This window comes from Carcharodon carcharias, chromosome 6 (assembly GCF_017639515.1).
Source record: "Carcharodon carcharias isolate sCarCar2 chromosome 6, sCarCar2.pri, whole genome shotgun sequence".
Classification (NCBI taxonomy): Eukaryota; Metazoa; Chordata; class Chondrichthyes; order Lamniformes; family Lamnidae; genus Carcharodon; species Carcharodon carcharias.
Window position 1 is genome coordinate 168,688,160 of NC_054472.1, and position 23,298 is coordinate 168,711,457.

General features: G+C 38.6%; 1 protein-coding gene across 3 annotated transcripts in view; it reads left to right on the forward strand.

Annotated features, from left to right (window-relative positions):
* LOC121278681 (protein argonaute-2) overlaps window positions 1-23,298 on the forward strand; it is a 74,852-nt gene that overhangs the window by 29,332 nt on the left and 22,222 nt on the right. For 2 of the 3 annotated variants that reach the window (XM_041189020.1, XM_041189019.1), the window contains exons 4-12: window positions 3,159-3,340; window positions 7,858-7,994; window positions 10,441-10,575; window positions 13,961-14,048; window positions 14,578-14,725; window positions 16,281-16,400; window positions 17,635-17,757; window positions 19,601-19,734; window positions 20,478-20,662. In XM_041189020.1, coding sequence (XP_041044954.1) covers window positions 3,159-3,340; window positions 7,858-7,994; window positions 10,441-10,575; window positions 13,961-14,048; window positions 14,578-14,725; window positions 16,281-16,400; window positions 17,635-17,757; window positions 19,601-19,734; window positions 20,478-20,662 — 1,252 coding nt within the window. Of the gene's footprint in view, window positions 1-3,158; window positions 3,341-7,857; window positions 7,995-9,571; window positions 9,736-10,440; window positions 10,576-13,960; window positions 14,049-14,577; window positions 14,726-16,280; window positions 16,401-17,634; window positions 17,758-19,600; window positions 19,735-20,477; window positions 20,663-23,298 lie in introns of those variants that run through there. The other variant, XM_041189021.1, reaches the window with a different exon arrangement.

The window sequence follows — 23,298 nt, forward strand, 5'->3', positions numbered from 1 at the left end:
AAACATTACTTTGTATACACTGCAGAAAAGATATCCACCCTTAACTTCTTAATACAGCCAAAAATCCAAAACCATATTTATATATTATGTTACGTTCTCTGCTGTAGTCCTTATTGGAACGAGTCCAAAGTTACTCCCAGTTTCCAACAGACTCGCTTCTCCCTGTTTTGTTGGGCCATAATGTCCAGTGTGCGCCAAGTCTTTTCCCCCAGTCTTCTGAGAATTCCCAATCTGGCTTCCAGCAGCAAAGTCTACTTGGGTGCCGACTCCTCCCTGCTATGCCTGGGCAAATCTTCCAGGTTCCTTAAATTTCCACAGATCCTGTCTGTTCAGCCAGAGAATGAGCTTTCACCAGCATCCTGCCTGGTGGCTAACCTTCTTCCCTGCTGTCCACACGGCTGCTGTTTCCCTGTCTCTCTCTTTCTGGGATTCTCTGGGGTCTGGGGTCTTTGCACAAGATTGCCCGAGAGTCTGCAAGCCTGCCACAGCTTTATCCTTTGTCTCCAGGGATGAAAGCTGGCAATTGAGTTTCAGTAGGACCTATCAAATCAGGTCACATAGACTTATCGCTGGGCAGAACTAATAGGAGATCACACATGCCTCCCTATTATACCATTTTACCTTGAATTAAACGAGACAGTTTAAAATATAACCATCTTATAAAACCTCGCACTCAGCACCTCTCCACCTTGCTTTCCTCCTTTAAGACATTCCTTAAAACCTACCTCTATGACGAAACTTACGGTTATCTGACATATCTTAATATGATTCTTGGTGTTTTTTATATATAATCCTCCTGTGAAGTGTCTTATGGCGTTCTATTATATCAAAGATACTATATAAATATAAGTTGTTGTTGAAAGTTATTTAATCTGCTTCTACCACACTTGGAGGTATTGCAGTTCAGTATAGAACAACTCCATTGAGAAGAAACTTCATCTCCCCGGCTATTTTGCCAATTATATTAAATCTGTGCCCTCTGATTATCAACCCTCCTATTGCAGCTATTTTTAATTTCATATGCCTATTGCGCTGCTCCTCTAATCCTATATTCAAAAATGTAGCATAACATAATTAATATCCCTATTTTATTGATTTTTCGATAAAAGATTGGATTATCGCAAGATCTACTTTGTTTTGATTTAGACTTACAGAAGGATTGTATTAGTAATCATTTTCACAATCATAGAATTGTTACAGTGCAGAAGGAGACCACTTGGCCTGTTGTGTCTACACCGGCTCTCTGAATGAGCAATTCACCTAGTGCCATTCCCCACCTTCACCCCGTAACCCTGCACATTCTCCCCTTTTGAATGCCTCGATTGAAGCTGCCTCCATCACACTCTTAGGCAGTGCACTCCAGACTTCAATCACAATCTGCTCAATAAAGCCTTTCCTTGTGTTGCTTTTGTTTCTTTTGCTAATTACTTTAAACCTGTGTCCCCTCGTTCTTGATCCTTTCATGAATGAGAACAGTTTCTCCCTATCTATTCTGTCCTGACACCTCATGATTTTGAATACCTCTATCAAATCTCCTCTAAGCCTTCTCTTCTCCAAGGAAGACAGTCCTAACTTCTCCAGTTTATCTTCATAACTGAAGATCCTCATACCTGGATCCATTCTTGTCAGCCTTTCTGCACTCTCTCAAATATCTTTCCTAAAGTATGATGCCCAGAACTGGAATAAAACTCCAGCTGAGGCCGAACTAGTGTGTTATACAAGTTCAACATTACCTTCTTGCTCTTGTACTGTATGGTGCTACTAATAAAGCCTATGACATTGTATGCTTTATTAACTGCTCTCTCAGCCTGCTCTGCCACCTTCAATGACTTATGCATCTATACACCCAGGTACCTCTGCTCCTGCACCTCCTTTAGAGTTGTACCCTTTATTTTATATTGTCCCTCCGTGTTCCTCCTGCCAAAATGAATCACTTCACATTTCTCCATATTGAACTTCATTTGCCACCTGCCGCCCATTCCACTAACTTATCTATGTCCTTTTGAAGTTCTACACTATCCTGCTCTTGGTTCACAATATTTCCAAGTTTCATATCATCCACATTCATTAATATATATCAGGAAAAGTAAGGGTCTCAACACTGACCTCTGGGAACTCCACTACAAACCTTTCTCCAGCTCGGAAAACGTCCATTAACCACCACTTTCTTGTTTCCTGTCACTCAGCCAATTTCCTATACTTGTTGTTATTGTCCCTTTTATTCCATTAGCAATAACTTTGCTCACAAGTCTGTTCATAGACTTAGATGTTTACAGAACAGGAGGAGGCCACTCGGCCCATCGTGGCCACGCTGGTTGTCAAAGATCTGACTACGCTAACCCCATTTTCCACTGCTTAGCCCATAGCCCTGGAGGCTATGGAAACTGTTGTGACACCGTAACAAATGCTCCACATCAACAGCATTCCCCTTATCAACTCTCTCTTACCTCTTCAAAAAACTCCATGTTAGTTAAACATGATTTTCCCTTAAGAAATCCATGCTGGCTTTCCTTAATTAACCCACATTTGCCCATGTGGCTATTAATTTTGTCCCAAATCATTGCTTCTAGAAGTTTCCCCATCACCAAAGTGGCCTGTAGTTGCTATGCTTATCTTTATGCCCTTTTTTGAACAAGGATGTAATGTTTGCAATTCTCCAGTCCTCTAGCACCACCCCTGAGTTTCAGGAAGACTGAAAAATTATGGCCAGTGCCTCCAAAGTTTCCACTCTCACTTCCTTTAGTACCCTTGGATGCACCTTATCTGGTCCTGGTGCCTTATCAACTTTAAGCATAAATAACCTATCCAACACCACTTCCTCATCAATTTTCCTGAATAAACAAAAGCTTGTGTTAATCTTATTTTCTATCCTTAACAAGTGTAAAGGTAGACCTCCCTTCAATTCCCATTGTGACTATTTTACTGAAGATCATCAATCAGATGAATCATTGTGTATGTATTATAACCTTAAGTGCTTGTCACTTTTAATGGTGTTTATTGATGGGGGAATGTTGAAATCTATTATGTGCTGATATTTCAACATGGCTTTTGGTTGATGTGGCTTATGAATAGACATTTCTACTCTTTCATATGTTGTTAACCTTTATATTGTCCTGCTTATCCATGTTCAACGTTTGACTTTTTTTTCTTTTAAATAGGTGGAGCTAGAGGTAACTCTACCAGGGGAAGGAAAGGACAGAATCTTTAAGGTGGTGATAAAGTGGGTGGCATGTGTCAGTCTCCAAGCCTTGCATGATGCACTTTCAGGTCGACTCCCAGCTATTCCTTTTGAATCTATTCAAGCACTAGATGTAGTGATGAGACATCTACCCTCCATGAGGTGAGAAGAGCCATCTAGTGACTAAATGTGGCATTTAGTAGATAACCTTGCATGCGAGTTTTTGGGTTTCTGTGTGTGAAAGGAAACCACTAACTCAGTTACAGAATTACTGGTGAATCATTCCTCAAAAACTGATCATCTTTTTAATGTTAGATTGTCAAATTTAATATAGTTTTGATTTCTTTAAAGAATCTGGATTAGATCAACTATAGAAGACTAAAGGAAAATATTTTCACACTTGCAGTGGTCAACTTCTTCACCACTGCCAACTTGGGAATTGTACAAATTCTGTTGCATAGCACCTGATCAGATGTTTGCAACTTACAGCCTCAAGCTATGGAAATTAGATATTCCATCTGTGATAAATAAAAGTTTGGAGGAGTAAGGTCCTGTACCAAATTTGATTTCGTCCTTTGAGACTACTCAGCTTTATTGCCCTATTATAGAATTTAGTTTTTTCAGTGAATCTATTGCCCTGGCCTCTTATCTTGCCTGACTACACTCTACACAAAGAATTACTTCCTGATATCTGTTCTAGATTTTTCACAACATCTTGCTTCACTGGCAGTTTTGGGTTTACCTTCTATTCTAATAAATATTCTGAAGTTCTCTCTGATGCAGTCTTCTTTCAGACTAACGACCCTGGTTTATCGAGTCATTCCTTAGCATTCCTTGTTCTTGCCTGGGGATCAACCTTTGTACTACTCTCTTCTACATTGCTTGTAGGGCCTGGCAGCCTCCTGTTGTGCTTCAATGACCAGAATTATACTTCAGGCACGATCTAATCTATGTTGGTCTATATAGCCAATTAGTGGCTTTGGTAATATAATCTTATTTACTTTGTTTGTAGCCAACCCACGCTGGTGAGTGACAGGTCAATTAATGCACATATCTTTTCTTCAATTTGAGATAACTCCGGATGAGACTTGGCACAGACCAAGAGTACTGTAAATGCAGTATGCCCCCACTAGCCAGTGACACTGTCAGAAATACCCTAAGTGTCCTTCCTTTGGCCAGTCACTTAACCTTACTTACTATTTTTTTAAAGTCCCTCAGAACATTTAAGGCCTTATGGAAGTTTGTCACATTGGTCACTTAAAAGACAGATCCACAATCTACTACTAAAGCTTATTTCTAAACACTATTTAATGATGAGCAAACTAGTAACCCCAGGTGTTTCTTACTTTTCCCTTGACACTCGGATACTAAAATAGCTGATTATTTTTAACTGCAGCGTGTAGTATCTTGCAATTGTCCTTAGCCCAAGGGCAATGTCAATTGAGCTCCTTTTTTAAGATGAAAGCAAAATACTGCGGATGCTGAAACCTGAAGTAAAAACAGAAAATTCTGGAAAACTCAACAGGTCTGGCAGCATCTGTAGAGAGAGAAACAGAGTTAACGTTTTGAGTCCATGTGACTCTTCAGAGCTAAAGAGAAGTGGAAATGTGGATTTTATACTGTTTGCAAGGGTGGGTGAAGATAGAAGGCCAGGGATAGGTGGGAGCTAAGGAGAGATTGACAAAGATGTCTTGGACGCAAGACAAAGGAGTATTTTTGGTAGTGATAAAGACTAAAGAAGGTGTGGATTGTGGCATAAAGGTAAGATAACAGAATATGTTAATAGCAGAACAAGAGTCAGCACTCTGAGAAAGCGCAACATAGATGCAAGCGACAGGTGGTGGGGAGGGTTGGGGAAAAAGAATTTAAAAAAACGTTGAATAAATAAATAATATAAATAAAAATAAAAATGTTAAAAATTGATTAAAAAGGGGGTAAAGATGGAGGAGAGAGTTCATGGTCTGAAGTTGTTGAACTTGGTGTTAAGTCTGAAAGGCTCCCCGGAAGGCTAAAGTGCCTAATCGGAAGATGAGATGCTGTTGCTCTAGTTTGTGTTGAGCTTCGCTGGGGCATTGTAGCAGACCAAAGATGGATGTGAGAGCACGATGGTGTGTTGAACTGGCAAGCGAGAGGAAGGTTCGGGTCATGCTTGCGGTCTGAAGGTGTTCCGCTAGGCGGTTACCCAGTCTGCGTTTGGTCTCCCCAATGTTGAGGAGACCACACTGAGAGCAGCAAATACAGTAGACCAAGTTGAAGGTATGTGCTGGTGTGCTGCAAATGTAGGAAATGGAAAATGTTGCACATACATGCTTATTGTGTGGAGCCGCTTTATAAATTTCCTTCGCCCGCGCCACCCCCTCCGGCACCTCCCTCCTCTTTAGATTAAAGTTAAGAGTTTGGCTTTGTTCCTCAGTCCACAAATCTCTTTAGCTTGGTGTCCTCTATGAACTAAATTATCTTGCATTGATATTGTAATTCTGGGTCACTTGTGTATCCTGGCATACCTCATTCAGTACTTGTCTCTTTATTTTTAATCTAAAGAACTAGTTATCTAATTAGTTAAATGTTATACTTTCATAAAGTCTTGCACTTGGATAATCCAAATAGTTAAGAGCATTTTGGGTATAATTGTCATAGTTCATGTTTTTATGTAGCCACTGTGCACATGTCTAAAATAAGAAATTTAGGTCATGTGGATTGTTTGTGAGGAAAGGTGTACTCAGGAATCATTGCTGCTTGTAGTGACATAGCTCCCTACGGAGTGGGTGTACCTGCTGTCCTGTTTTATTGTCTCTGCATCATTAGCTTCCTGCTCAGCTCTCCTTGTCTTCCCATTTGTCTACAGTTGCTGCTTAGCTTTCAGCCTCCAGTAGTGCTGGTGTTCAGATTTATGGTGTGCATTGAGCCTAAAGGAGAGGGAGGTGGTGGAGGGGTTAGTGTGGACGAAGGAAATTTGTAGAGTGGCTCCACAGAATAAGAATGCACGTGCGATATTTTCCATTTCCTACATTTGCAGCGCACTTGGGAAATGGAAACTGGGAGTTGTAGAGAGACAAGTGGGAGATCAGGAGTCATCGAAGCAATGTAGTGTGGGCTTCTGCAGAATTGTAATTAAAATTTGAATCTGACACTAGAAAGGAGAGTTTCTATTGGACAAGTTTTTATATGGTAAACTGAAAAATCCCCCACCGACTTAAGTTTAATTTGATTAGCACAAGAAAAGAGAAAAATTATTCATGTCACCAAACTTGTTTGCAGTGGTTCAAAAAGGTGGCTGACCACCACTTTTTCGAGGGCAGTTAGGGGTGGGCAACAAATGTTGGCCTGCTCAGCCGCACCCACATGCTGGAAAAGGAAAAAAGCATATGAATTTTACTCCATTTAATCTCTTTCACCATATGTTCTCTTTTTTTTTTACCTCCCACTACCCCATACTGATAAAATTAATTGACACAGCAGAGCTACCCTGTTTGTGTGGATGTCCATTTTTTGTAAATGTTAGTAAACCTTGGCTTCACAGTCTTTATTTTTCCAACTGCAGTGATTTGTTCATGAAAGGTTGTTTATGTAGCATTGAATATGCCTGTCATCACATCCGAAATATTCCCATTTTTGTGCAGACCTGGTAAAATGACAGACATGTTGGTTTAAAGCACAGTGATATCTCTTCAGTCGGAACCACCAAACTGAGGGGATTTCTGTGCAGATGAAGTGGGTAAAAGATATAACATATGGACCATCTGCTATTTGAGCAGGTGGGTACAGAATATCCATCTTCTCTATGCAGGTGTATGAGGACATAGTAAAAAAGAAAAGCTTCTGGCTATAATTGCTGTGGACCTGAGCTAGAAGTAGAGTACCTGATTGATAGTGTCACAATATGATTAATTCTTGTTTGCCATGTTTAATGTTTTTTTTGGTCTACCTTGTCCCACACGTAGCTAAAAAAGGATGGACAATAGTGACTTGGAACAAATATTCTTGATCTACTTTTTTCTTCCCTCTTTCACCTTCCACAACATTGTGGCTTTAATACTCTCTAAGGTTTGCATGGCACTATCTTTTTTGCAAACAAGGTTTGCAGCTATATAGTGCCTTTCATGACCACCAGACGTCTCAAAAGTACTTTTGCAGTGTAGCCACTGTTGTACTGTAGGAGAAATTTGCACACAGCAATATCCCACAGATCAGATAATCGGTTGTTGTGATGTTGATTGAGGGACAAATGTTGGCCAGGACACCGGGGATAACTCCCCTGCTCTCCTACAAAAAAATTGGCTTAGGATCTTTTACTGCCACCTGTGAGGTCACATGAACATCTAATTAACAAGACATTGTCGTCAGAAGACGTGCAGCACACCCTTGGTACAGTACTGGACTGCCAACCTTGATTTTTGTGCTCAACTCAAGTCCTGGAGTGGGACTTGAACCCAAAACCTGCTGACTCAGAGGTGAGAGTGCTATGCAATGAGCCCACAGCTGACACTCTCCTGAAGCCAGGTGGAGAAAAAAATCTGCAGTTGCTACATCCACTTTTCAGTCAGTCATCATATTTGTAAGAGTGAATATCACTTTACAATTGCAAGAGTTTAAAAAAAAAGTTTACTAATGCCTTTACTGTTACATAATTAGTGATTCTCTGTCCAGTTAATTACAATACTTATTTTCTTTCCTTTCAGGTACACTCCAGTAGGCCGTTCATTCTTCACGCCATCTGAGGGGTGCTCTAATCCCTTGGGAGGGGGCAGGGAAGTATGGTTCGGATTTCACCAGTCAGTCAGACCTTCCTTGTGGAAAATGATGCTTAATATTGATGGTAGGTTTCAGAGGTTAATGTGCTAATTTATTCTTGCCTTTTTAGAAATGAGGACATTTTTGCTGCACTCTTAATAAATCTAGTTTTGAGGTGCCTGTCTTTTGAGTTTTATTAATGACATTAGTTAATGAGCTTTGCATGGCACGGCTGAGAATTCTGAAAAAACTAACAATGGGTTTACAATGACTAACTTTTTTTGTAATGGGAAGAAATAACAAACTTGTGTTTGTATAGCACCTTTCACAACCACAGGGCTTTCCGAAGTGCTTTACAGCCAATCAAGTGCTATTAAACTGTAGCCACTCTTGCATTATAGAGATGCACAACAGCCAATATATGTAAAGTACCACAAACAGACAACAAGATCGACTAAGTAATCTGTTTTTTGTAGAAATTTTGATTGAGAGAACTATTAGGCAAGATATTGAATTTCCCTGCTCTTCAAATTGTGTATTCTTTTTTATCTGAGAAGGCAGACTGGACTTAAAATAGCATTGAAATTTACAATGCATGCAAATTTGTTGATGCTTAAGATCTAAGCAATTTTGCACTGTGATTTCTGCATTTGATGGGTGCTGACCTTCAGTGCGAACATGCTAGAATGACCAATCGCTGATTTGCACTTTCATATTTGAGCCTGTGTAAATGTATAAACTTGTGGATCTTCTGGCTTTTGCAAAGTTAGCATTTTTTCTATTGTCACTTTCACCAACATGGGTGATAGACCACCAGAAACCAATGTGTAAGTGCATTATGTGCTGACACGCATGTGTAATATAAATATTATAGAATAATGCAAACTGATGATTTTGTGTTTGTGCATGCAGTTATTATGTTATATTCATATATTCAAGCCAGCTGAAACTTCTAGTTAGAGCATGAAAATTTTGACAACAAAATGAGATTTAGTTCATCGTAACCAATAATTATGAGCTGCTGGAATTGGTGTAAAGCTATTATATTAACTTGCTTCAGAATTCTGTAATTCTAACCCCCTTTATGGCAAAGAACGCTTAGTTTCAAGGCCAGGATGGCATCCTCTTTCAAATCTGTGTATCCAGGCGGAGCTCTTTCCACTCAATCGGTATCCTTTCGAAATTATGCTGTCCAAAATTACACACCATTCTAAATGTGCCCTTGTCAATGATCTTTGCAAGATTCGAATAACTTGTTTAAACTTCTGATCAAATGCCAACAAAGCGCAGCCAAGTACTTGATTTACTTCATTTCTGACAACTTCCAAATAACTAGATAATTTGTGGTTAATAGCATCCAAATCATTTCTACTTCAGTTAATGATACCTTATCACCTTGTTATGTTGTACACGTATCATACTTTCTAATCCTATATGCAGTACCTTCTATTTTCCACCTAAAAATCCATCTAACTTTCTTTCTATTTAATTCACCCTTTCTTTTCTTTATCTGGGAATGACAGGAGACCCAGAACACACCAATGTAGAATTTTCTTTCTCTCATACACAGGTGCTGCCTGACCTCAGTATTTGCAGCATTTTCTGTTTTTATTTCAGATTTTCAGCACCTGCAATATTTTAATTTTATTCCACTGGACATAATATCACTTGTTACAGCCACTCACCAGCTCAGTCCATAAAATGAAGGCATAGGTCTGAAGTGCTGAATATATCTTGACTGAATCATCTCAGGTTCAGATGGCCAGCTTTCATTAAAGAGACAGCTATTGGTTACAACATAAAGAATGTGCCAATAATATTTGTGTGTAAGTAATCCATTTATAATAGATGCGGTTTTAACAATCCAGGAAGTTGATAAACTGCTTCTGCCTAAACTGAGCATGACAACATATATTGTCCAGACATGACTGGCAGTTTGCCGAAGTGGCTTCTTGAGCTTGCGCAGAGTAACATTGTCATACTTTAAATTTACCATGTTTTCTGGCTCTAGGCCTTAGTCTGCTACCAGCTATGAGTCTTCCAGTTTCTCACCCATTCTTTCTGACTCTAGATCATAGTTTCACAAGCTGTTCTAATCCACATTTAAACCCCTTTATGACAGTAAAAATCAGATTTTTTTTAAAGTCTGTTTATAGGATGTGGATGTTGCTGGCAAGGTCAGCATTTATTGCTCATCTCTAATTGCCCTTGAGAAGAAATTGCTACTTCCAGCTACTTAGCAAATATTCCCTGTACTTGATGCATCTAATTTTTAGTGAGAAAATGCTGCTGCTTGACACCTTTTCAGATTTGTTTTTCAGAGGTTAGGATTGAAGCATATTTTGAGGCAGAAAGATTAAATTTTATTCTGCATGTGACTGCAACAGGTGACCTGCAGTTGCGATCCTGATTCTGGGTGTCACAAAAGTGGAAACTATTTAATTCTCTGCCACTAATGGCCATTATTTTGAGCACAAATATTTGCTTCAAAAGGGAGAGAATGAGTGTTACAAATTTGTTTCTGTTCTCAGTATCTGCTACAGCATTTTATAAAGCCCAGCCAGTGATTGAATTCATGTGTGAAGTTTTGGATTTTAAAAACATTGAAGAGCAGCAAAAACCATTAACTGACTCCCAGAGAGTGAAGTTCACCAAGGAGATCAAAGGTGGGTGTAGAAACTGAATACAATTGCAGTTGTGATTTTTACAGTCTTAAATATGTTAGCATTTAACATACTGTCAATGTTTCTTTTTTATAGTCAACTGAACATATTTCAATTTTAAAATAATTTTGCACAGTATTAGTTGAGAACTCATGGTATCTAAAGTCAGTTTAGGGATGTGATAACCTAATGGTTCTGGACCTGCAACCCAGCAGCTAAGTGTTCAAATAGAGTCGGAAGTTGTGCAGTGGAATTCAATAAATTTAGTAATTTGTGAACTGACACCAGAAAAAGTGATGATGAAAGGTTGTCACATCAACCCACCCAGCTCACTAATGGTCTTCAGGGAAACAAACTTTCCACGTTTAGCTAGACTGGCCTACACATGACTGTGTTAAACCACCCGGCTGTCAGGGCAGTATAAAAAATTGCATTGCATTTTTGCTACTGGAAATTGAATACTTCCATGTTACAGATGGATATGTGACTAGGAACAAATTGTACAGGATAATGGATTCATCTGAGTTTAGAAGCTATTGTTTTGAAATGATCAGATTTTGTTTAAGATTACTTTCTGAAATAGAATCATAGAATGATACAGTATAGAAGGAGGCTATTCAGCCCATCATGCCTGTGCTGGATTTTTGAGTAAAGCTATCTAACTTGTCTATCTCTCCTGCTGTTTCCTCATAGCCCTGCAAATTTATTCCCTTTAAGTATTTATCCAATTCTCTTTTGAAAGTTACTATCGAGTCGTCTTCCACCGCATTGCATTGCAGATCATAGTATCTCGCTGTGGTTTCCTCATGTCACCTCTAGTACTTTTTGCTAGTCATAGGTCAGTGTTTTCTGCTTATCTATTGAACCTCCTGTCACTGTTTATTTACTCTATTAAAATGGTCCATTTTTTAAAATCTCTATCAAATCTCTTTATTTTCTTGATAAAACCGATTTTTTTTGATCTATAATAGAGTCAAGGGATTTGGGGGCAGGCATGAAAGTGGAGTTATGGCCACAATCAGATCAGCCATGAGCAGACTTGAGGGCCCAAATAGCCTAGTCCTGCTCCTGTTTCTTATGTTCTTATGTAAGCAGAGCTGTAGAAAATAATGGCAACAAGTAAATGAGAGGAAGTTAAAAACAGTAATTCTGTATAATTTAAATGCCCACCCAGGAAAGGCATGAAAAACCTTATGGGGTGATTATGAATAGGAGGCATGTAGAAAAATCCATTGTTCACTGAACTGATCAGAAGACCTGAAGGGGACAAAAGTAAATTTGAAAATAACATGCAGTTACACCTTCACCTGTGTGTCAGGGTAGTAGAATATGCACAATTCAAAACAGTATTCTGCACTGTATTAGTGAACTGAGGGTAGGCAATATGACCTGAAGAATGACCTTACAAGTTAAGCAACAGCAGCAGTAGACCTATCTGAATTTTTATTTAGTTGGTTTTTACTGCTGTTTAAGTGTGTCTTTATTTTTTGGTCCTTTTCAACTGAGAAACGTAAATTATCTGGCTGAAGCAATAAGAAATTTCTCTGTCTGGGATCTGAAGCCAGAATTTGTTGGCACATAGTTAATATTGGCTTTCTAGACCAACTGACCACTTTGCCAAAGCTCGCTACAGCATTTGCTTCAATGCAGAATTCTTTTTTGACTTTCTTCCTTTTCTCTTCTATCATTTCCCTAACTCGAGTCCCGATTGGGAGCGTGATGAAGGCAGATTCATTTGTGGCAGGGAAAAGGCAATGGAGTGTGACAAGCTGAGCTGCTCTTGTGGAGAGTTGGAATGGAAATGACAGGCTAAATGGTCTCCTGTTTTATCACCATTCTATGATTGTGAAGAGCAGGTCAGAGGCTAGGAAATCTGCTCACTTCCTGACCCCTCAAAGCCCGTCCATCACCTAGAAGGCACATGTCAGGAGTGCAATGGAATATTCTCCACTTGTGTGGATGAGTTCAGCTCCAGCAACACTCGAAGAGCCCAAGGAACTCAGTGCCATCCTAGGAAAAAAGTCGGCTTGATCAACACCCCACCCACCACTGACACACAGGTGCAGCAGTATGTAGTATGTACAAGATGCATTGCAGCAACTCATCAACACCCGCCCCCCCCCCCCCCCCCCCAAACCACCACCACCACCCTCGACAGCACCTTTTGAATTTGTGACCTCTACCATCTAGAAGGATAAGGGCAGTAGATGCACAGGAACATCACCACCTGGAAATTCAAGACGGCAGCTCACCAAAACCTTTTAAAGGACAATTAGGGATGGATTACAACGCGATGCTCACATTCCATGAAAGAATTTTTTAAAAAATTAAATTCAATACACTGAATTTGGAAACAACTTCTCAAACTTCTGTGCTGCGGTGTTCTCGGTTGGCTTGTTGCACTTTGCGGCCCCTTTTAAGATTAATGCACACTTCTGCATGACGAGCACCTTAAAAGGGAAGCTTTGTTCCCTGAGCAGCACATTACTGAATCCTGTACACCCGCTCACGGTTGGCAGTATTTAATCGTGGTAAGAAGGACGAGGAGAAATAATATAAATTAAAGTATATAATTTTAGAGAGAGTGCAGAAACTGAGAGATCTGGGATTGCATTAACATCTTTGACGATGCCAGGACAAATTGAGAAGGTTGCTTAAAAAAACCAAATGGAACTTTGACATTAATAAATGGATGAGTGCAAAATCAAGGAAGTTATGCTAAACCTTACAAAACACTGTTTAAGCCTCAACTAAAGTGTTGTGTTCAATTTTGTGCAGCACATTTTAGGAAGTTACGTTAAGGTCTTAAAGGCAGTGCAGAAGAGACTCACTAAAATAGTACCAGTGTTGAGGAGTTTCAGTGATGTGGAGAGATTGGAGAAGCTAGAATTGTTCACTTTAAGGTTAAGGGGAAGTTTGATAGAGATGACTTTCATCATGGTTTGGAAATTCATCATAATCCAGACACAATGAACTTTGTGCACAGACCAAAGCTTCAGGTACAGTGAAGAGCTATGAGCTAGAGTCATCAATGGTTTCAATGAAGCAATTAGGAGAAATTGGTTCCAGTGGCAGATGTTTGGTAATCAGAGGGCACAGGTTTAAGGTGATTTACAAAATTACCAGAAGTCATATGCTGAAATTGTTTTTTTAATACAGCAAGTGACCTGCATTGCACTGCCTGAAAGCAGATTCAACCATAACTTTAAAAGGATTTTGATAAATATATGAAGGGAAAGAATTTGTAGGTCTGTGGGAAAGAGCAGCCATGATGGGCTAAATGCTGATGGTGCTGTTATTTTCTATGATTCTATGCTGTCTTTGTATGTAATGAAGTGGAAATGTTAATACGTGGTCTGTTGTAAAGACTGGATTTAATTCTCTGCAGGACTCAAGGTGGAGATAACTCATTGTGGACAAATGAAGAGAAAATATAGAGTGTGCAATGTTACCAGAAGACCAGCAAGTCATCAAACGTAAGGCATGGAAGAACAAGTTCAGAATAATTTTAGGGATTTTGTTGGATGAGGCAAAATTGTAGAAATTTAGTTGAAATGAAATAATCAGCATTTGCTGATTAAAACTTTGGACTGTTCAGTTAGGCAGTTTTTATGCATGTACTTATAAAGATCTGAGAAATTTTAGAGCTATACAGTTATACTTCAGTAAGGAAATCTTGAGCTCAAATTCCCCATCCAATGTAAAAGTAAAATTGAATGTCTTAACTAATCACTGGACGTATTATAAGTTTCTCTCTCTATTGTGCATTAGATTTTGACATTTAAGAGAAATAAATCTGAGCTGTATTAATTCCTAGAACCATTTTTAATTAAAATATGACTTTTACTAAAAGCATTGTTCATTATTAGAATAGTTTTCCCTGTTCCCCTCGATTGGTATTTTTAAAAAAAATAAAATTTAAAAATTAAAACTAGATTTATAGGTTCATTGTGTATTGTTTGAGTAAAATTTCTGATTTTGTTTTATCCTGTTGGATTTATGTAGATTTCCACTTCAGCAAGAGAATGGGCAGACTGTTGAATGCACAGTAGCACAATATTTCAAGGACAAGCACAAACTAAATCTTCGCTATCCTCATTTACCATGTCTACAAGTTGGACAGGAACAAAAACATACGTATCTTCCTCTTGAGGCAAGTCAGTTTTTTACTATGTAATTTACTATGCTTAGCTTTTAATAAAGATTCAAAATAAAATGTAATGTAATCGTTTTGCACCAAGTTTTTGGCTTAAGATCTACAGTTCTGCACACAGCTTTTCACTCCCTTTTTCTCCCTGTGTCCTTCCTATTTTGATGATTTTTATCTTTGACCACCTGGTTTGACATCTCTCGCCAACATTGTGAGTGCAGCCTACTGCCAGTACTGCCTGCTACTGGCTGCATAGAGCTGTCAGAGACCTTGCAGGCATGACACTCTCATCTGATTTTCCCTCATCACACTTGGTTGTCCCAGGCTCCTTTCCAGTTTGAAAATTCCTCCTTATTTAGCACTGTTTACATTGGGGACTAAATTGCAAGAGACTTGAGTCTCCATTTTTCTCAGCTCTGGATAAACAAATGCTCCAACTTTCTTTAAATTCAACATTATAGACCCTGGGTGTAGTTAGAGGTGCAGTGACATCAATTTGCCTTGTTGGGTTTGCCTTTTCTGTCCTCAGGCATCTTGAATGCTCACAATGAATTCCAGTGTTCTATGGTGATCAAGATAATGATCATTTCTAGTAATGTGATGCCAGTATACACTCCTGTAAAATTTCGTGCAGTTTTCACAAAACGTTATTCACTTTGTGATAAAGGAGAGAATAGTTGCTGTTAACAGGAATTTCAATTGAATTGTTTCATTATTTTCTCTACTACTTTCTCTACTCTTGTTGCACCATGTTGTACTTTTATCCAATGGAAATTGATGATCAGCTTTATTTTGTTGGGCCAAACTAGTTAGTGTTATTTATCCTCCACATGAGTAGTAGCCCTAATCACATATGCCCAGGTTCTTAGCAAATCGCTTTGTTCCTCAAACCCACTTGTAAATATTTACATGGTCCCTGTTATAATCAGTAACTCAAGTGGTGCATTTCACATCCTTGTAACCTTCATGTAAAAAAAAAGGCTGTTTTTCCATTGTTTATTTGTAGCCAGTAGAAATGTGATTCTAAAATATTTGACCATTTATGAAAGCAGCCATTTTGTTTTCTGGCTGACAGGTTGTCTGTCTGTTGAGGAATTAAGGAAGGCAAGTCTTTAACATAAAAGTTAATGGTCGGGGTAAACTTGAGTTGTCTCAAGTTGGTTTTTGATGCAATATTTGGTCATAAGTGTTCATGTTCAAACTTGAAAACAAGGGTTAGGAATGCATTTCTGTTTGTGATTCATTACCTAACGAATCATGATTTTGAAAGTGGTATACAGAATATTTACTCCTTAGTTAAGGTAAGGAGTCCATGGACAATGAAGACCAGAGGCCATATGTGTCACAGATCTACAAGTGCAAACCTCTGAAGTTGAAAGTATAAATGGCAACACAGCAATGGAAAATAGTTAATATTAGAAGTTATAGTTTTTTAAAAAACTTTGTATCATTCAACAGTTATGTTTTTCAAAGTAAGCATGCTTATTAATGTTGCAGCAGAATCTTGTACTATCAAATTAATTTGGTAGTGTCTTGATTTTAATTGGTCTCATTCCAGGTGTGTAACATTGTAGCTGGGCAGAGATGTATAAAAAAGCTGACAGACAATCAAACCTCAACTATGATTAGAGCCACTGCCAGGTCTGCACCAGACAGACAAGATGAGATTAGCAAACTGGTGAGTAAATTAGGAACAGCATTAAGCCATTTAGCCCCTTAGGCCTCTTCTGCCATTCAATGTCCTGACTCCATTTATCTGCCTTTGCCCAAAATCCTTTGTACCTTTGTTTAGCAAAAATCTATCAATCTCAGGTTTAAAATGAACAATTAATCTAGCATCAATTGCTGTTTGCCGAAGAGAGTTCCAAATTTTTGCCACTGTTTGTGTGATGAAGGTTTTCGTAATTTCACTTCTGAAAGATCTGGCTCTAATTTTCAGACTTTGCACCCTAATCCTAGAGTGCCCAACTAGCAAATAATTTTTCCCAATATCTGTTCCCCTCAATACCTTGAATACATTGGTCAAATTGCCCCTAAGTCTTTTGAATTCCAAGAAATACAATCCTAGTTTGTTTAATTTCTCCTTGTAGCATACCCCTTGGGATATGCTACCTGCACATTCTTCCTAAGACATAGTGCCCAGAACTGCTCAGAGTACTCGAGGCATAGTCAAACCTGGTTTTGTATTTTTGAAGCATAATTTCTATCCTCTTGTATTCTGTTCCTGTAGGCATAAAGGCCAGTCTTTAGCCTTTTTGATTATTTTTTTGTACCCATTCATGACACTTTAATGATCTTTGTACCTGGACCCCCAGGTCTCTTTTGGCCTCCACTGTTTCTAGCTTTTCAACATTTTGAAAGTGCCCTGTTGTATCCTTTTTAGGTACAAGGTAGATGATATGTCAGTTGCCTACGTTGAAATTCATTTGCCACAACCTTGCCCATTCAGTTAGCCTATCACTCTCTTTGTAATTTTGCACTTGCATCTATGCTACTTGCAATGCTGCCTCCAGTCTGCTTGTTGTTTTTTTATATCTTCCTGATGCGCAACTATGCAGTATACTCCAGATAGTTAAAAGTTGTTTTTGGAACATTCAGTTCCATTGTTTTGACATTTAAGTTTTCTTTTGACTTCAGAACACTGTAGTGGAAGTTGCAGTCTTAACCAACAGAATGGTGAATAATCAGATAAATAGGTTCTGGTGAAATCATTTCAATTTTTCTCTATGGCTTCTCACCTGTCAAGATTTCTTGGTCTAATGGATGCATTACAGTATACATTTTTCTGATCTAAATACTTGTTCTAAAGGAGCTATACTGTATCTATATATGTTGTAATAATGTGAACTAAGTTATTTTCTCATGTGCAGACATGTGCTTCAGTCAGTTCAAATGAACCTTTTTCCTTTCAGATGAAAAGTGCTAGTTTTAATGCTGACCCATATGTTCGGGAATTTGGAATAGGGGTGAGAGATGACATGACAGATGTACCGGGCCGTGTTCTTCAGGCACCTTCCTTGTTGTATGGTGGTCGGGTAAGGACTTTTGTTTTGCAAAATGAGCAGACGAACCATTTATCATCAGTTGGCGGCTTTGTTATATATAAAACTTGGAAACCTCCTTAAATTTACTGATTTCAAGAAAAGCTTGTACATCGCTCCAACCTTGATTCGGTCAGTCTAGCACTGAAGTATATTACATGAAGGTACCAGTTTTTGCTGTAAAACTGACTGCACCTTCAGTTACTGTGCTAAGTCCTGTTTTTCTGGTGTCCCTTTCCTCCATTTTTTCTCACCTCTTCTCTTAAATGTTTGTGAAGCACTTGGGTTGCTTTGTTAAGATAAAAGTCTATATACCTGGATGTTGTATGAAAAGTTACTGTTATGAGACAAGCCTTAAGGTAAAGCTGAGTTTTTAAAAAAAAACCCTAGAGGGAAACTTTAAACAACTGTCATAACCTATATTTTTAAGTGGTCTGTTTAAGATGCAGCTCTAAATGCAGGAATCAGACCACCAGTTCTGGAGAGGTTTTATGTTAAACTAAATGAAATATCTTATTAAGTTCCAACACGTTAAACACACATACAAGGATACAAATTACTACTATCATAACTTTTAACAAATTCTCAAACTAATCTCCATTAAGACAACAGCAACCCATAGGCTTAACCAGACATCAAGCAAAGCATTTTCACCTTACGAATTCAAAATGAGGTTCCTTTCACTTTGGTTCCTGTGGAGACAGTTGGAGGCTTACAGCTGCTTTGACCTTACATTGCCTCTCTCTGCACACATGAAAACTACTGAAGTTATACCTAGCACAGCTCTTTGAATGTAAATTCTCATTGTATCACTAGCCTCTTTGAGCTCCACCTCTTCTGACAATAAAACCCCTTTCATAGTACCAATTTTATTAGTAATATAAACATATTGCTTGGTCTCTGCTAGCTAGGTGCCGTATTTCACTCGCCTTCTTGAATGCCTTATTCAACAAAATACAAATGCACTCTACCTCTCTTACGTCTCAAAACTAGTACACGTCAAAGCACCTGGACTAGCTGGTTTTAATCCAATTAATACACATCCACAGACTAAACTAAAAGAAAAATATTTTCCAATTATAATATATACGTTAATAGCTTCATGACAGTTATATAACATATTAAATAAAAACAAAATGCTGGATATATCCAGCAGGTCAGGCAGCACCTATGGAGTGAAACAAAGTTAATGTTAACTTTGATTCTCTCTCCACAGATGTTGCCTGACCTGAATATTTCTGGCTTTATTTCAGATTTACGTTTGCAGTATTTTGCTTTTATATTACAGAATGTTAAATGTGTTGCTAATTACTAACTTCTAATGAAACTGATCACATTAATGTAGAGAATCTATTTTCTTAATCTCCTGATGTGGTGTGTCTGTAGAATGGAATAATCCTGATCAGTTTAGTCAGGGCTTTGCCAGAGAATAATTTATACGTAGACTGCAGTTAAATGAGTTCATAAACTGGAAGTGAAGGGGCTTACAAAGTACCTGAATTACTCAAATGAAGATTACATTTGAAGTCACTCATTGAAAAATTAGCAGCTGTGATAATTATAATATTGTAATCAGTTATTGAGAATATGCTGTGTGTATTATGTAATAAAGTCAAGTTTTATTTTAAAGATGTATAATACTATTGTACAGATGAGATTTTTAAAATTGAAATTAACTACCTGTATTTGAACATTTTTAGTTTAAAATTTAAGAGAATAAATGACACTCATCAGTACTTTGAAATTAAAACACACCATTCTAGTTCATGGATAACTGATGCAGTTCATGACATTGAAATATTCCTGCTCTCATGCTACTTATTATTTTTTGTTGCAGAACAAGACCATTGCTACTCCTATTCAGGGTGTGTGGGATATGCGGGGTAAACAGTTTCATACAGGCATTGAAGTTAAAGTCTGGGCAATTGCATGCTTTGCTCCACAGAGGCAGTGCAGAGAAGATACACTCAAGTAAGCAATATATTATATCTGCTGTATCCATAACTTGCACACAAGAAATTTGATAAATCTGCAATGCAAGCACTTAGAGTTGCAAACATTTTTTCCCGAGATTACGGAACATTAGTACTTGCAGAGACCCAAAATGGTGTGGCTCTGAGTGGAAGAAACTTCCATTAAATATTAAAATGTTGTGAATCTTTTTTTTTCAATTTGAGAGGAGTACTTTAGTGATTAGCTAAAGCCCCACAGCCAAGAAAGGCCCAGGTTTGATTCCTGATCTGCGTGGAGTTAGCTAACTTCAGCTGGCATGCTGTAAGGGGAACTACAGTTAACCTCAGCACAGGTTAGGTGGGAAAATTCAGCCAGGAATTTTGCCCCTAATCCAATACTAATGACTTGTAGATGCGCGTGTGGATATGAGGCAAAGATGCATCCAACACTAGCCTGGGATACTAAATGATCCCATAGCAAGGAATCGGTGCCTTATGGAGGAGAAAATTTGTTAAGATGCAGATTTTGTTTTTCTTTGAGCACTGCCTCTCATTCCCATTTCCCTCCCCACCCTCTCCACACTGTAATCTTCATAACAATCAAACCTTTGCACAGTCTAAATATATTCAAAAGTGCTAAAAAGAAAGGTGATAATTGCAAACACTTACTCTTCTACCCCTCCCCGCCAGATGATTTACTACTAGTTTTCCAAAAATTGTTGCAAAAAGCTTTTACCAGCCAACTATGTTGCTTCTTTTCAGAGCATTCACAGACCAGTTAAGGAAAATATCCAGGGATGCGGGCATGCCGATACAAGGCCAACCTTGTTTTTGTAAATATGCACAAGGTGCGGACAGTGTGGAACCAATGTTCAGGCACCTGAAGAATACCTATGCAGGGCTTCAGCTAGTGGTGGTTGTACTTCCTGGAAAAACCCCAGTTTATGGTCAGTACGTTTAGGATTTCGGAGTTTAAGATTTCTAAACAGTTAAAATTTTGCTATTTAAATCCACTGAAAATATTTCTTAATATAACTATCAGGATATTAGCAGCAGTAGTGCACTATGTGCATTTTAAAAATAAGTTCTCTAATTGCAAAGTAGACGTGACAGAATTTCTAGACGCATGTTAGATTATTTATCCTCCATCACAAGTGCCAGGACAACGGGGATATGTCCCTTGCTCTTCTATTGAAGAAGTACCCTGATCACCTGAGAGATCAAACGGGGCCTTGGTTAAAAGCCTCATTTGAAAGACAGCACCTCTGGCAGTGTAGCACTCCCTTTGCACTTTATACTCCAGTTTGTGGAATGGACCTGAACCCACAGCCTTCTGACTCAGAGGATTAGAATGCTGCCCAGTGAACCTTGGCTGACTATCTTGCTTGGAGACCTCAGGGCAGTGAGTGCTTTTCTAGACCTTAGGCATGGATTTGTAATTGATTAGAAAGCAGGGTACCACGTCAGGATAAAGGATGTGCCCAGGCATCTGTACTGGAATCCCAGCATTTCACCATATATTATCAATGACTTGGCTGAAGGATTAGAGAATTGTATATTCAGATTGGTAAATGACAGTAGTTTAGCAGTCGATAAGTTGTGTAGTTGGCAGTTGGAAGTTACAAAGGAATGTATGGCAGAATGTGAGTGGGTAAAACTGCTGCAGGAAAGTGTGATGTCATCTAATTTGAATCCGAAAAAGATTAATTGAATTTTTTTCTTAGTTGTGGATGAGCAAAGATATTTTGGTTTCCATATATTCAAATCACCAGAAACTAATGCACTGGTGTAAAATGTTATCAAAAAGACTAATGGAATATTTCAATACAAAGGAGCAGAAATTATGCTTCAGCTGTAAAGAGTCTTGGTCAGATTTCATCTGGAGCATTGTTAATTTTTGACAACAACACCTCAAGGATATATTGACATTATTGGTGGCATGGGAAATGGAAAAGCATGCAGTTTCATCAAGCTGTGGTGGGGGCTTAAAGGGTTAAATTATGAGGACCAGTTACATAAACTTATATTCCCATTGATTTCAGATGTCAAAGGGTGATCTAATTGAGGCGCTTAAATTTGGTAGGATAGATGGAGAAACTATTTCCTGGTGGAAAAATTCAGAACAAACTAGCACAATCTTAAAATCTGTGCCATTCAGGAGTTAAGTCAGGAAGCACTTTTTCATAAAGGATAGTAGAAATCTGCAATTCTGCAATTAAAGGGTTGTAGATGCTGAGTCCAATGAAATTTTCAAGACATTGAGTTTATTTTTTTAGGTAAGGATATCAAGAAATGTGAATGAAATGCAGGTAAATGAGTTTTTGGTACAGATCAGCATGATAAAATTGAATGGTGGAACTGGCTCAAGTAGTTGAATGGCCTACACCTATACCTCACTGTCTACATAAATTTAATCATGCATTTAAATATTGAATGAGAATGGACTATAATTGAATTCATAGTGTGATGAATATCTAGTTCATGGTTCATGTTAATATTTTAGAAGTGATGTTTAGTTCTGGGAAGATTAAAGTTAACTGTAGCAAATGGGTAAATGCAACTAAAGCAGCTTATAGTCTATTACAAAGTTTGGGGACCATGTTGATTTATTGGGTTAACAGCTAGAAAGACAAGAGCCATAAAATAGCATTTGGACTTACTTAGTTGGAGACGTGATGTCTAAACTGCTTGCAAAGAAGTGCAGTCCGGTGAGATGTTTTGTTTTGGGAGTTAGAAATACATTAGTTGAAAAGCATTCAGTGAGCCCTGAAAGGCTGTGGCATCATGGAGATCGATGAAAGTCTCTGGTTTTTATCTATGCCTTTGATGGGAGAACGAGTGTTCTGCAGCAGGGGAAGAGGCTGGATACTGAAAAGGTGCTGCTGTTAACAGGCTCCAGGCAGTTAAGGCTCAGAATCATTAGGTGTCATTTGGTGCAGCTGAAGGTTGTAGTTTAGACCTTTTATGGTTCGAACCTCTCAGAAGCCCTAAGAGCTGTTAGCAAGCTCCAGGCTATCAAGGCTCAGGAGAAGTCTTGGTGAGCTGGTGCGGTGACAGAAGGTCATTGGATCCATGCTGGAAGCAGATAGGGCTCAGAGAAACTCTGGGAGCCATTTATAGCTTGGTGGAGCCAGGATCTGGAGTTCAGAGAAACCAGGAGCAGTGCCAGCTTAATGAAGCTAGCAGTCTGTGAAAGAGTTGGAAGTGTGTCAGCAATTGGGGGCGGGAGTGCAGCTTTGTGAATCCTGTGAAACGCAATCTCAGAAAAAATTGAACCATCAGGAGGTGAGCATTTGGTGAGGTTGTCCGAGTCAGAGCAGCTTTTGAGGGAATTTGGAGTCTAAATCTTTGAAAATGAAGAGTTGAAATGCCTCATGAGGGAGACAGAATTTTAACGAGATACTGTGACTCCCAGTGGTCACTGACATCTGGGTGAGTTGCTGAGAAATCTGTGGGACCAGCTTTGGTTGCAACTGCCATTTAACGTGCAACGTGGTGTGTTTGACTACAGTTTACCTGTTAATTTGTATTTGCCTCATGTTAATTCTGAATGTTAGCTTATAAGATAAATGTTATAAATTGT